A 14,577-nucleotide genomic window follows, 5' to 3' on the forward strand; every position below is an offset into this window, starting at 1 on the left:
GAACTGGTTTCATCAAATAAATGTCCAGCTGCAGCACAACTTCCAATGAAAACTTTTTCTGAAGTCCCCAAGGCCACTTTCACAGATTACTTCTTGCTCCTTGGGACATCAATGCTATGCTGACTGCTATGAGTTAAAGAGCAGGAAAGAGGGAGTAGCCAAATCTGAAAGGCATTTTGTGGATACTCCCTCAAACCAATTAAAGCCATGTGGTTAATTGAATGGAGCAAGTTACAGATTGTTCACCCATGCCCTACAGTCTCTCCAAGCATTAGATGCTATTAAGAGTATGAGGGAGTCAGGTTCCCAATTGCTCTTCACAGAGAGACTCCATCCCAGGTGAGTTGTACATATGCCAGACCCATATTACACTTAGTTTGGAGAGTTTACCCAACCTTCTTCTTCCTAATTTGAGATAATTATATCAGAGATATAGCATGGAAGGGACTTCGCAGACTACAAATTCCAAGCCCCTTATTTTATATATGAAGAAAATGGAAGCCAGAGAATTGTACAAGGTCACACAGATAGTAAACTGTCAATACTGAATCTGAGCCCTCTGACTCTAGAATGATTTTTCTTTTCATTCTAATTTGGCGTATAAACCATAGATATCTTCATATTTGTCTATTTATGCTCATCATAGACACTTGACAGATGATCAAGTGTCCCATAGACAAATGTTTTTGTTACTCTTGAAATATGGTAAAACAGCTTCAACCAACACTTTTGTTCACTCTCAAATGAAAATTTGGGAGCCCAAAGTATGTGACCTCTTTATTTCTTCTCTTTTCATGTGTAGTAGCAACTATATAGCTCAGTAGGTAGAACACTGGTCCTGGAGTCAAGGAGATCTGAGTTCAGATCCATCCCCACAAACTTACTGGCTGCATGACCCTGAGTAAGTCACTTAACCTATTTGCCTTAATCCACTGGAGAAGAAAATAGCAAACCACTCCAGTAACTTTGCCAAGAGAAGCCCATGAACAGTATTGGCAAGTTATGGTCCATGGGGTCATGAAGAGTCAGACATGACTGAATCACTAAACAACAACAAAAGCAATATACAAATAGACATCATGGAATTCCCCCAATATCATGTCAATTCATTGGCTTTTAGATAAATATTTCATATCAAAAATGCCAGTAGTTAAATGATTGGCTATACTTGGTCTGAGGTCTTGTTGTTCTCTGAAGCACCCAGTACCATTTCCACCATACTGCCCATATCACATTCTCCCAACACACACAATGTGCATGGGAAAGTGTAGGCATACTCTTGCAGAAACTTGACTGGGAGATATAGGTAGGAAAATTCGTGGGCTTAGGGCAATTCATAATGTTGTAAGGTAAGCTTGAAGACCTTGGTTTTCATCACCTGCTAGCTAAAACCTTTTTCTCTTCTTTCTGCTCTTGTTATGGTTGTCAAAACTCTCCTGCTGAGCAAAGCTCCTTTTCCTCCTCTTCTTCCTCCTCTTCCTTCTTCTCTCCCTCCCCTCTCTCCCTTCTCCTCCTCCCCCTTCCCTTCTCTCTTCCTTCCCTCCTGCCTCTCTGTCCTTCTCCTCTTTCTTCCCCTCCCCCTCCCTCTCCTCCTTCTTCTGCTACATTCAGCCATTGAAGCAATGACAGACTCTTTAGCACACAGTCACCCTTGGTAGAGTGCTGAAAAAGAGTTATGCTCTTTCAGGGACAAGGAATTCCCTTAAGGCAGACAACTGCCAAGATTTTCAGATATGAAAATAACAGGGGATTCTGTTTTATCCAGTTGTCTTTCAGAAAATCCAAGCCTATTCCCATAGCAAAACAAACTTAAAGCCTATCTTTCCTTCTCTGTTTCTATTTCTTTTTTTCTGCTCATACATAGGTTTTTCCTACAGCTTCTACTCTGACTTCTTATGCTACACATCAATGTGTCTTAATCAGCAGCTGCCTATCTCTCACTTATGATATGCAAAGCCAACAACTATTCCTTTGTGTTAGGTATGATGTCAGCAGTTTTGCATTATCTTCCCATAGTGTCAAAAGATTTTTGTTTTAGAGTTTTCACTTATAACCTTTAAAACTCTAAAATAGGTACATGTAAATGAGGTGAAGAACCACCACTCCCTCTAGCCATACTGACTAATGTCATTACTCTTCCTTAATTTCATTCAGTACCTTCATCTTAGTGGTAGTTCTCTATCAGGAACTGAGAAAAATTTGGATTTCTCCTCAATATTTTATCTGAAAGGCCATGTTTCTTCTCATGCTGATTTTATCAGTTTTCCCTTAAGAAATATTCTTTCTTCTTCTATCAAGAGCCAAAATGTCCACATATCAAAGGAACAATACCTTACACGTATGTCAAGCCTAAATTTGCGTTTTTGCAACTTTTATCCACTGTTTGTAATTCTGCCCTAGTTCTTATTTCTTGAAGGCTCTTCCAACTATATAGAACATATGTGTCTTCAATCAATCAATCAATTAAATGTTTTCTATGTTTTCTATGTGCCAGACACTGCGCTAAGATTTGGAAATACAAAGACAGATTGAAATAGTAAGTGAGCTTAAAACACTTTCATTCACTGACTGAGATAAGATGTCCACATATTGCTGATTATGCAGGAGATCTACAAGAAGTGCTTTAGGATGTGTGATGATCACTTCAAAGTCTAGAAAATGTTGCAAGTCAATTCGTTCTGAAATAACTGTGAAGGAGATGATTTGACTCACTAACTGAGGCAGATAAGCACAAAATAACTAAAAGGAGCCACCACTGTGGAAATGGTTAAGAGAAAATGAGCTAGAATACTTTGAATAGAGAATCACCCACAGAGAGCCTGTTATTTCCCCAAAAAGAGAATCTCATCTTTCACACTGAAGCCTATGCTTGTAATTGCAGCCAAGTCTCTTTAGTAAATTGAATGAAAGCCTTCAGGAGGAAGAAAGTCCAGAGAGAAAAATTATAACAGTTGCTGTAACTTATAGTCCAAATGTCACCAAATCTGCAGGCCCTTCTGCTCTTATAGACCAACCAACACTCAGGGAGGTGCCCAACTTATCCGGTGGCTGCTGGGTTTCAGGCCAGAGTCACATGGGGTCTGTCCATGTGAGAAACATATCCCACAGGGCAGCAAAGTGGCAATTCTCCTGCCAGTGTGTAAACAAGTCTATTTTATGAGAGTGAGGAGAATGTATAACATGTGTTGTGAGGGAGACCTGCTGTAAGGTAAACCCAGCCTCAAGTGGCGTGCTGAGAAATGGGCATTAAAGGACAAACATACCACAGAGATTCTCACAGCATGGATGGGAAAATGCCCAAACCATACAGAATCTGGTTGTTAGCCCATGTTGCTCATAGTGGGGAAAAAAACCATACCACATTCAACTTTATCACAAAGCAAGTAAGGAATTGGGTGTCTTGGGGAGTAACGTAGAATGGGCATCAGGAGAGCAGAGTTAAGCCAAGGCAAGTCATATAACTTCTCAAGGGCTTATTCCTTCATCTGTGAAATGGCAGGATTAGCAAAGAAGTTTTTCTAAAATTGTTTTTCTGGGATTTATTGATTTGGAAGAAAATGTCAGACTATTGAGGGTCAGGAGACAAAAGGATATTCTTTATTAATGCTAAAAGAGAAAGAGAAATCTATGGGAAAGTATTATAATAAGTCTTTCTTATCAAATATACAAGGACATTTAAAAAGCCAAACGGGTAATCTCACTCAACAAATATGTTGGTGGATTATACTGGTTATTTGAAGGAGATATGGGTGCACATATTTAGGAGGGACTGGGGAAGAAAACTGTTAAGATGAAGCTAAATTGTTGAAAGCCTTGAATGCCAGTATAAAAAGGTCGGTCTATACTGTGCAAGAAATGGACAGCCAAAGTTTTTGTTCTCTTGGGAATTTTTGACTCAAGCCTATGGGGGAGTGCTCTGTGTAAATGACCCCCATCCCTCTTGAGTCACATTTGTCAAGGGAAATGGACATAAAGGAAAGGCCTTGTGAGAGAACTGGTTTATATTTAGTTAAGACAATGAACTTCCAGAAGCACTCAATATCAGTGCAGGTGATGATGAAGTTATTAGAACACGCAGGAACTTGGTATCTCTGTGTTTTAAGAAAAAGAGAGAGAGAGAGAGAGAGAGCACAAGAGAGAGAGAGAGAGAGAGAGAGAGAGAGAGAGAGAGAGAGAGAGAGAGAGAGAGAGAGAGAGAGAGAGCACAAGAGAGAGAAAGAGAGAGAGAGAGAGACAGAGAGAGAGAGAGAGAGAGAGACAGAGACAGAGAGAGACAGGGAGGGAAGAAGGGAACGAAGGGAGACAGAGAGAGAGAAGAGGGAAGAGAGAATGAAATCAGATCATTCACTGATTCATTGGAATCCATATTATATAGTAGTATCAATGCTTGTCCTTAGATTGAAGGAATGTACTTCAGGAGAAAATATAATAAACAGAGAAGCATAATATAGTCCTGAAACTGCTCTGAAATGAATGAGCAAGATCCAATTGGTGTTTAGCAATTTCAGCCCCTATAGTTAGAAGAAGAGGAAGAAAGGATGAATTTAATGGTCATATGGGCAAGAAAGCCAAATAATACTTTGGACTTAAGTACAGTTTTAGGGAAAGGGCAATAATCATCATTTCGCTGTGATTAGCACCAGGAGAGGGAGAGTGGCCAAACTTTGTTCTCTTACTCGGAAATGTGTGTGAATCCTATTTACCACCTCTTCCTCCTCCTGGCTCCAATCCTTGTCCCATGGTTCCCTTCCTCCAAATGAACTGTCTATGACCCTCTCTCTATCACACACACACACACACACACACATACACACAAATTTAAACTCCCAGTGCCAGCCCAGCAGGGTCCCATAGTAACATTGAACAAAACATTCATTTAGCAGAATTAGGACAAGGGATGAAGATGGAAGATTATGATACTTAGGAAAGTGATAGAAAACTATGATTTTCTTATAAAAATAGGCTTAAAATCTGCTTTTTTATTTTCCTCATTAAGAGTGAGTACTTTCTGCTATTGTGTTGTAGTTAAGGGATGTCCTGAAAATAGGTAGAACATTCTCTGATTCTTTTAAATCCAATCTCTGTCTTTGTATCTTCATTTGTCCAGACTATTCCTGTTTGAAGGATATTCCTCTTTCCAGGAATCTCTGTGATCCCAGCCATTTTCTCTTAAATTCATCTAGTGGTTTGACTTTGAGAAAATGTGGAACAATTGCAAAAAGCACTCAATTTAGAATGAACCAGTATGAGTTCTAATCATGGCTTTGCCATTTAATTCTTTTGTGACCTTAGGCAAGTCGCTAGACTTTTTTGGGACTTAATTTCCTCATCTGTAAAAATAGTTGGCTTCTTACATTCTTGCAGTCTTAAATCTGTACTTTCACAGATTATGAAGATGTGTCTTCTTCAAGGATATAGTTCTAGGATATTATCATGGATACAAAAGAAAGGATCTGATGAGAGAACCTCATTACTGTGATGAGTGAGCTTAAGAGGGGTTTTATTATATATTTTGTTTGACGACTGGCAATACTTGTTCATTTTGCTTTTCCTGCCTAAAAGAATGAGAGCAAACTAAGAGGGGCCCCAAGTTATTTTTGAATCAGACAAGAGCCAAGATAGTCATTCTAGTGGATTAACAGTTTTGGGAATTTTGAGGTTTGCTGACTGACATCAGAACATGGAAGGAAAAGGCCATAAATTCTTTTACCTTAAAATGAAAATATCCGAAACCTAAATTTAGGAAGTTGTTTTAGACCTAACTCATCATACAGTCATACCATCTTGGTATTTCCAAGTCCCTAAGAACTACATACAGAACTAAGTGACAGAACTATTAAAATCTCAAAATTCCTAGCATTATCTGGAATCAGCTGCCAACTTATTAGTGCTTACCAATTCACTGAGCCTGCTCTTTCCATGTCAGAGTTGCCTAATAAATATTTGTGGATTAATTGAATGATTAAGTGATAGATAGATGAAAGGTAATTTAAGTACTTGCTGTGTGACAAGTACTGTGGATAGAAAAATAAGAAAACAAGATTGTTCCTCCTGGAGTTCACATTATAATAAAGGAAGACCAAACATAAAGGGGGAATCTGGAAAGGAGGAAAGGAGAGCTGGGTACATAAGCAAGTTGGTGTTACTGGGTCAAGACAGCTGGTGCGGAGGTAGAACAGTCCAAATAGTGAATTTAGGTAGGAGTGAAGTAAGCATTATGGCTAAGGCCCCTCATGAAATGGCAATCCCAGCCAGGAACTTACCAATCAGGAGAGCAGGCCTCAGATTTGAATCATTCTAAGTTGACGTGATAGAAAGTCAATAGAAAGAACTCATTGGTTTTCTAGGGAAGTATAGAAGGAACATTTTTTTTTAATGCATTACTTGTACTGTTTTGATTATTACAGCAAGATCTTAGCATAGCCCCATGCACATTGCCTTGAAAATAAAAAGAAGGCATTCCATAAATGCCTACTGAATAAATTGTCACTAGTATTGACAGGTATGTTACTAACCACTGAGTGCTTTCTTTCCACAGTGTCCTCATTCCAATTATAATTTGAAGAAGCGAGTGAACTCTCTGACTCTGTCAAAACTTCAGTCACCTGAGGTAAAGAAAGTTCTCACCAGAGTACCCAACTCACAGTTGATGCCTGACATGCCACTGTCACTACCGCCACCACCGCCACCACCACCACCACCACCACCACCACCAGCCATTGGTGGCACAAGTAAAATAGACCAGTATTCCAGAATTCTCTTCCCTGTGGCATTTGCGGGATTCAACTTGGTATACTGGATTGTTTACCTTTCTAAAGATACTATGGAAGTGAGTAGTAGCATTGAATAGTTGTTAGAAAGAAATAACCTGTACAGGTAGTATCTATATTTAATGTATCAACCATTTATATTGAACATAGCATAGGGACTCAAGCTTTTAAAATTGTATTAAATTTGGAAACACAATGATAACATAAAGTAATTATGTACTAAGTAATATTACTAGCAAAATGTGAAGGATGGAAAAAAATTACCTTTCTAGAGAAATGCTATTTTCTGAAAGATTAGAATGATACTTAAGTGTAGATATAAGAAATTTAAAGCATTTTTTTTTGGTCTATCATTGATGGCTAATTTTCCTTGTTAATCACAAGATAAAGAGTATGAAAATGTTAACACCTCCAAAGATTGCCTTAAAATGCATTAGTTTTTGCCCTCTTCCAAAAGAACAAAATTATATATGCCCTAAATATTTATCAATAGGTAAAGATCAGCATGGAGGTGACCTTTATATTGGCTAAGAATGGCTTTCACTTGCATTGTGAAATCAGCATTCAGCCTGACCATTATTTTTTTTAACCTTGCTGTGCTCTTTTACCTCAATAAAGTATGATATTTGTATATCTATGAATTATTCATTCAATATAAAATATGTATGCATATGTACATAGCTTAAGCATTATTCAAAAAATAATGCAGCTGTATACTATTAGATTGTCCTTAAGAAAATGTGCTCCACACTATGCCCTACAATTATTGAAGTTGTAGTGATTAAAATGAAATCATTAAAATCTTATATTTTACATATAAATGTCTCCTTTTTGTCTTCCTCTTGTTTCTAAGAATGCCCAAATAAAACAGCCCTGACCTTGTTGCACTTCTAGTAAAAATATTAAGCAGAGTCATCCCCAAATAAGGCAGTCCAAACTAGTATGCATTTATTAAGTACCTGCTATTGATAAAGCAGCTTGGGATAGAGATACCTCCCAGCCCCAACCCCAAAAGCCAGACTCATCCCACAAGAAGTTTAAAGACTAAAATGGATCATTGCTTAGGTTTGGACTGTGGGGCACTTGACAAACTAAACAGGGATGTAGGAGGTGTTCCACTTTTATTTGGTGTTGGAAAAACTATCTGAGTAGCATAGTTATTCTAGAAATTGTTGCACCAATGATTAGGAGGTACTACCTCCTTCTGATGCACAAAGAATGGATTAGATTTGGATTGAGAAGACTTGGATAGAAACTTAAGTCTAGCTCCACTATTTATCACCTCTCTGACCTTTGGTAATTCACTAAGTCTCAGTTTCCTAATGAGAAAATGAGATGTGTGTGTGTGTGTGTGTGTGTGTGTGCATGTGTGAGCATGCACATGTATATATAAGTAAAATGGATGGTCCTCTATAGTTCTGACATTCTTCTATGATCTTCTATTACCTGAACTGTGCTAGATTCAGATATTCAATAAATTCAATTTTAAATTTATGGAATCTGTAGTACTCAGACTTCGACAATTCTAAAGACTTAGATTTTGGTCTCACATTCCTTTGCCAATTACTCGTATTTCTTCAGTCAAGTTAAGAAATAATAATAATCAATAATAATAACTCACATTTATCAAAAATAGATAAGCAAGAAGTTAAAGATTTGAATATAATTTTAGAAAAGTTAGATAAACTAGAATCATGGAAGCCAATGAATGTATGTGGTAGAGAGTATATGAATTACTTAGGCTGTGTGGCACCTTTGCAGAAACTCGCCATGTACTAGAAGCATTAAATACATATGAAATTCAGAAAATCAGCATATTAAATATATCCTTGTAGAATTAAATAAGTTATAATCAATAAAGGGAAATTAAAGAAACGGTTCAGTTTTAGAAGAATATCTTATGGGACTTCCAGTGCTAAGATGGTGGAATGAAGAAGGAACTCTCTAAACCCCAAACAAATTTCCCTCCAAACAATACAAAAAACCACCTCAGACCTGATCTAGGAGCTGAGAAGCAGCTTACCAGCACAGGAGGAAAGGTCTGTCTCACTGGAATGGAAGGGAAGGCAGGCCCCAAGACCAGGAGCAGCCAGTTTCACAGCAGGGGCTCTGAGCCTGGGGCAATCCACCAGTGAGGCCCGACCCTCCTGCAAACCAGCAGTGTCTGCTGTGGGCTCACAGCAAGCTCACCCTAGAAGCCCCACCTCCAGCAAAGCCACTATTCAGGCCTTGATCTTTTTTGTGACAGTAGAGAGGCTGCTCCCTCGGCAGGCCAATAGCAAGACCCTGCTGTGAGGGCCCTCCACCAGAAAGGCCCTCTTGCCAAGGCAATCCACCAGCAGGGCCTCACCCCTGGGATGGACCAGTAACCAGATCCCTCCCCCAGGGATAACCAGCAGAAAGACTGTATTCACAGCAACCCAGCAGGGAGACTCTGCCTGTGGGATGGGGCAGGCCAGCAGAGAAACCCTACACTCTTGGAAGGTCAACAGGGAGCCCTACCTCCTAGTACAAGCCAGAAGGGAATCATACCCTCTACAGAAAGCAAATAGCTAGTTCCTGAATCCCAGTGAAAGCCAGAAACAAGACCCTGAGCCCTAGCACAAAACACTTGGAACAGTGCAGGACCAGAGTCCAACTCTCACATAAAAGCACTAAGTCACTAAATATACAGAAAAAAAATGAGCGAAAAAACCAAAAACAAAAACAAGAAAAGAACTTGACTATGGAAAGTAACTATGGTGACAGCGCAGATTCAAGGCAGAAGCTTAGAAGAGAACAATAGTGTCAAAATGGCTACATGTGAAGCCTCAAGGAAAAATGTAATTTGGTCTTAGGCCCAAAAGGAACTCCTGGAAATGCTTAAAAAGAGTTTGACAAAACAAATTAGAGAAGTAGAAGGAAAATCAGGAAAAGAAATGAGAGCATTGCAAGAGAAATGTGAAAGAGTCAACAGCATGGAAAAAATATATTCAAAAATTCACTGAAGAAAATAATTTTAAAAATGGAATTGGTCAAATGGAAAAAGAAGTACAAAAGCTCACTGAAGAAAATAATACCTTAAAAATTAGAATTGAGCAAGTGGAAGCTAATCACTACATGAGACATCAAGCTACAATAAAGCAAAATAAAAACAATTTAAAAAATAAATAGAAGGAATGTGAAATTTCTCATTAAAAAAATGACCTAGAAAACATATCCAAGAGAAATAATTTAAGAATTATTGGACCACCTGAAAGTCATGATAAAAAAACAAAAAATGTCTGGACAAAATCTTTCAAGAAGTGTTCAAGGGAAACTAGCTGATGTATTAGAACCAAAGGACAAAATAGAAATTGAAAGAATTCAATGATCACCACCTGAAAGAGATCCCCAAATGAAAACTCCCAGGAACATCACAGCCAAATTCCAGAGCTCACAGATCAAGGAGATAGTACTGCAATCAGCTCAAAAGAAACAATTCAAATTTCATGGAGCTACAATCAGGATTATGCAGGGTTTGGCAGTTTCCACATTAAAGAATGACAGGGCTTGGAATATGATATATTGGAAGGCAAAGTAGTTAGGGAATACAACCAAGAATTCCCTATCCAGTAAAAGTAGATATAGTCTTTCAGGGGGAAAAAATGGATATTTAACCAAATAGATGACTTTCAGGAATTCCTAATTAAAAGACAACATTGTCTATGGTACCTTTAAACAAGATATAGTTTCCTTTCTTATCTCTTTTAATTAGATCTATTTTTGCTTTTGCTTTGTCTGAGATCATGATCGCTACCTCTCCTTTCTTTCAAAGACATAGTGAAAGCAGTCCTTAGGGGACAGTTTATTTCCCTAAAAATTTTCATCAAAAAAAGAAGTAAGAGACCAATGACTTTTAAATAATAATAAAAAAAACTAAACTGGAAGGAGAAAAAAAAAGAATTTTAAAAAGGAACTAAATGCAAAAACAGAAATTCTAAAAATCAAAAAAGGTCAACAAAATTGAAAACAAAACTATTAAATTAGTGGAAACAAATCTCTTTAATAATAAAAATAAACTTTAGTTAATTTGATACAAGAAGAAAAGCAAACTATGAAAATGAAAACTGAAAAAGGAGGAATCACACCAGAGAGATGAGGAATAAATAAAGAAAAATGTTTAAAATTATTTTGACAATTTATATGCCAACAAAATATATATCAAATGAATTAGATGAATTTCATCAAGATACAAATTGCACAGATCAATGGAACAATAAAGAGAAATGATAAATAACCCAGTTTGAGAATAACAAACTGAATAAACCATAAATGAACTCCCAAAGGAAAAAAAAAATCACAGGTCCATCCAGCTCAACATCTACATGCATTCTATGAAACATTTAAAAAAGTAACTTTAAAATTAACTAAATTGTTTGCAAAAATAGAGAATAAAGACATTCTAACAACTTTCTTCTTAAAAGGAAATATGGTCCTGATACCCAAGGTTATTGTTGTTGTTCAATCAGATATGACTCTTCCTGACCCTGTGGATCATAGTGTACCAATACTGTCTGTAGAGTTTTCTAGTCAAGCATACTGAAATGGTTTGCCAATTCCTTCTCTAGCAGATTAAAGCAAACAGAGGTTAAGTAACTTTTCCAGGGTGACACACTTGCAAGTGTCTGAGGCTAGTTTTGAACTCAGATCTTCCTGATTCCAGGCCCATCACTCTCTCCACTGAGCCACCCAGCTACCCTGATAGCCAACAAAGGGATACATAAAGCAGTCAAACAAACTATGGACCAATAAACTTTGCTATAAAGTAATGGATATAATATAACAGTGAGCTACAGAACTATATTTTTAAATTTATGCATTATGTCTTAAACCAATACAAATGATCTTAAAAGACAAAATGTGCAATTTTTCAAGAAGGAAATCAATAGGGAAAAATCACATTAAATTTCTGACAGAGATCTTATATCCAAGTATGTAAAAGTTTGATATAAATAACATGTAAGCATGTAGTTATTAAAGAAATATAAGCTATCAAAAACTATGTGAAAAATTCTCCAGATTCCTAATTAAAAATGAATTACAAAGAAAAAGCAATTCTAACATTTTACTTCATACCTTTTGGGTTGATAAGATGACAAGAGAGAAAAGCAGCAGTTTTTGGTTGGTGGTTCTGGTAGGTCAGGTGCACTAATGTATTGAAAATTGAATTGTGAATTGTTTTAATCATTTTGGGAAATAATTACACCCTCCAAAGTTGTTAAACTGTACATATCATTTGCTCAGTGATACTATTATTATGTATTTACCAGGGAGGTATTTTTTTAAAAAGAAGGAATGGACCCAGATATGTAAGAATGCTCATAGGAAAACTGAATACTCATAGAAAATTTACTTTTTGTTATAGCAAAGAATTAGAAAATCATAGATGTCCAATTCAGAAATGGATGAATAAATTTTCATACATCAATCAAACCACATAATATCGCTCCATAAGAAATGATGAACATAGCCAGGGATCCAGGCAGGGAGAACACTGGGCACATGAAAATGGTGGCAATCCCCAAGCCTCTCAGTCCAGGATGGGAGCCTGTCAGACCTACTGGTGACAGCAGTGTAGCACCTGCAGCCACAAGAGCAACTACTCTTGAGGCTTGCAGCCCACAGTCAAAAGGTTTGAAGTTTGCCTTCTTGAACTTCCGAGAGCCATGATGACCAGGTAAAATGGCTCTCATCCCTTCCTTCCTCACCCAGATAATATTCCCTTGGGAGAAACCCTGAAATAGAAGAGCCAGAAGTGGGGCTTCAGTAGCTCTATAGTGGGAGTTTCTGAGCCCCAGGGGGGTGGAGCCAGAAAGGGTCAACACCAGGAACCCAGAGGTGCCTTCACACAGCCAGGGGAAGTGATAGGCATCAGCTCAGACACCTCCTGAGACTTCCCAGGCTATAGCCAGGGGATAAAAAGGAATGTACTTTTATCTCAGTGGTACATGGCACATACTCAAAAATTGACCATGTACTAGGGCATAAAAACCTCACAATCCAGTGAAGAAAGGCAGAAATAATCAATGCCTCCTTTTCAGATCATGATACAATAAAAATCAGTTGCAATAAAGAACCATGGAAAAACAAGCTAAAAATTAATTGGAAACTAAGTAATCTGATCCTAGAGAACAAATCATAGAAATAATAACTTCTTTCAAGAGAATGACAATAATGAGACAAAATACCAAAACTTATGGGATGCAGCAAAAGCAGTTCTTAGGGGAAATTTTTATATCTCTAAATGCTTACACGAATAAAATAGATAAAAAGGAGATCCATGAATTGGGCATGCAACTGAAAAAAGCTAGATAAAGAACAAGTTTAAAATCCCCAATTAAATACCACATTAGAAATACTGAAAACCAAAGGACAGATTAATAAAATTGAAATCAAGAAAACTATTGAACTAATAAATAAAACTAAGAGCTGGTTTTATGAAAAAAAAGCAAACGATAAAATAATAACAAAATTCATTTGGAGGAACAAAAGTTCCATGATTTCAAGGGAATTTATGAAAAGAAATGCTAAGGAAGGTGGCCTAGCCATACCAGATATTACACTATACTATTAAGAAGCAGTCATCAAAACTATTTGGTGCTGGCTATGAAACACAGCAGTGGATCAGTGGAATAAGTTAGGTACACAAGACACAATAGTCAATGACTATAGCAATCTACTCTTTGATAAACCCAAAGAATCCACCTTCTGGGTTAAGAATTCAGTATTTCACAAAAACTGCTCAGAAAATTGGAAAATAGTCTGGCAGAAACCATGCATAGACCAATATCTTATGCCGTATACCAAAATAAAGTCAAAACGGGTTCATGATTTAGGAATAAAGGCTGATACTACAAGCAATTTGGGAGAGCAAGGAATAGTTTACCTGTCAGATTTAAAGGAAAGGGAAGAATTCATGACCCAACAAGAGATAGAGTGTTACAAAATGCGAAATGGTTAATTATGACTATGTTAAATTGAAAAGTTTTGTATAAATGAAGCCAATGCAACCAAAATTAGGAGCAAGCAGTAAATAGGGAAAAAATCTTTACAGCCAGTGTCTCTGATAAATTCCTCATATCTAAAATATACAGGGAACTGAACCAAATTTATAGGTAAACAAGTTATTCCTCAATTGAGAAATAGCCAAAGGATATGAACAGGCAGTTTTCAGAGGAAGAAATTAAAGATATCTATAGCCATCTGAAAAAAATGCTCTAAATCACTATTGATTAGAGAAATGCAAATCAAAACAACTCTTAGGTACCATACCTCCCCTGTCAGATTGGCTAACATGACAAAACAGGAAAATGATAAATGCTGGAGAGGATGTGGGAAAATTGGAGCATTACTACATTGTTGGTGGGATTGTGAACTGATCCAGCCATTTCCGGAGAGCAATTTGGAACTATGCCCAAAGGGCTATAAAAATGTGCATACCCTTTGACCCAGAAATACCACTTCCAGGGCTATATCCTGAAGAGATCAGACAAGTGGGAAAGAGACCTATATGTACAAAAAATATTTATAGCAGCTCTTTTTGTGGTGGCAAAGAATTGGAAATCAAGGACATGCCCATGAAATGGGAAATGGCTAAACAAATTGTGGCATATAAATGTAATGGGATACTATTGTGCTGTAAGAAATGATGAGCAGATGGACTTCATTATAACCTGGAATGACGTATATGAACTGATGCTGAGTGAGGGGAGAAGAACCAGGAGATCAATATACATGATTACAGACACATGGTCTCTGTAAGGACTAACTTTGATAGACTTGACTC

General features: G+C 37.3%; 1 protein-coding gene across 1 annotated transcript in view; it reads left to right on the forward strand.

Moving 5' to 3' along the window:
- Nucleotides 1-7,579, forward strand: part of GABRA6 (gamma-aminobutyric acid type A receptor subunit alpha6) — a 44,124-nt gene extending 36,545 nt beyond the window's left edge. Inside the window, exon 9 of the mRNA XM_036751014.1 lies at nt 6,539-7,579. Within this exon, the coding sequence (XP_036606909.1) occupies nt 6,539-6,850 (312 nt within the window). The 3' untranslated portion in view covers nt 6,851-7,579. The remainder of the gene's footprint in view (nt 1-6,538) is intronic.
- The last annotated feature ends 6,998 nt before the right edge of the window (nt 7,580-14,577 follow it).

Source organism: Trichosurus vulpecula, chromosome 3 (genome assembly GCF_011100635.1).
Source record: "Trichosurus vulpecula isolate mTriVul1 chromosome 3, mTriVul1.pri, whole genome shotgun sequence".
NCBI classification, from domain to species: Eukaryota; Metazoa; Chordata; class Mammalia; order Diprotodontia; family Phalangeridae; genus Trichosurus; species Trichosurus vulpecula.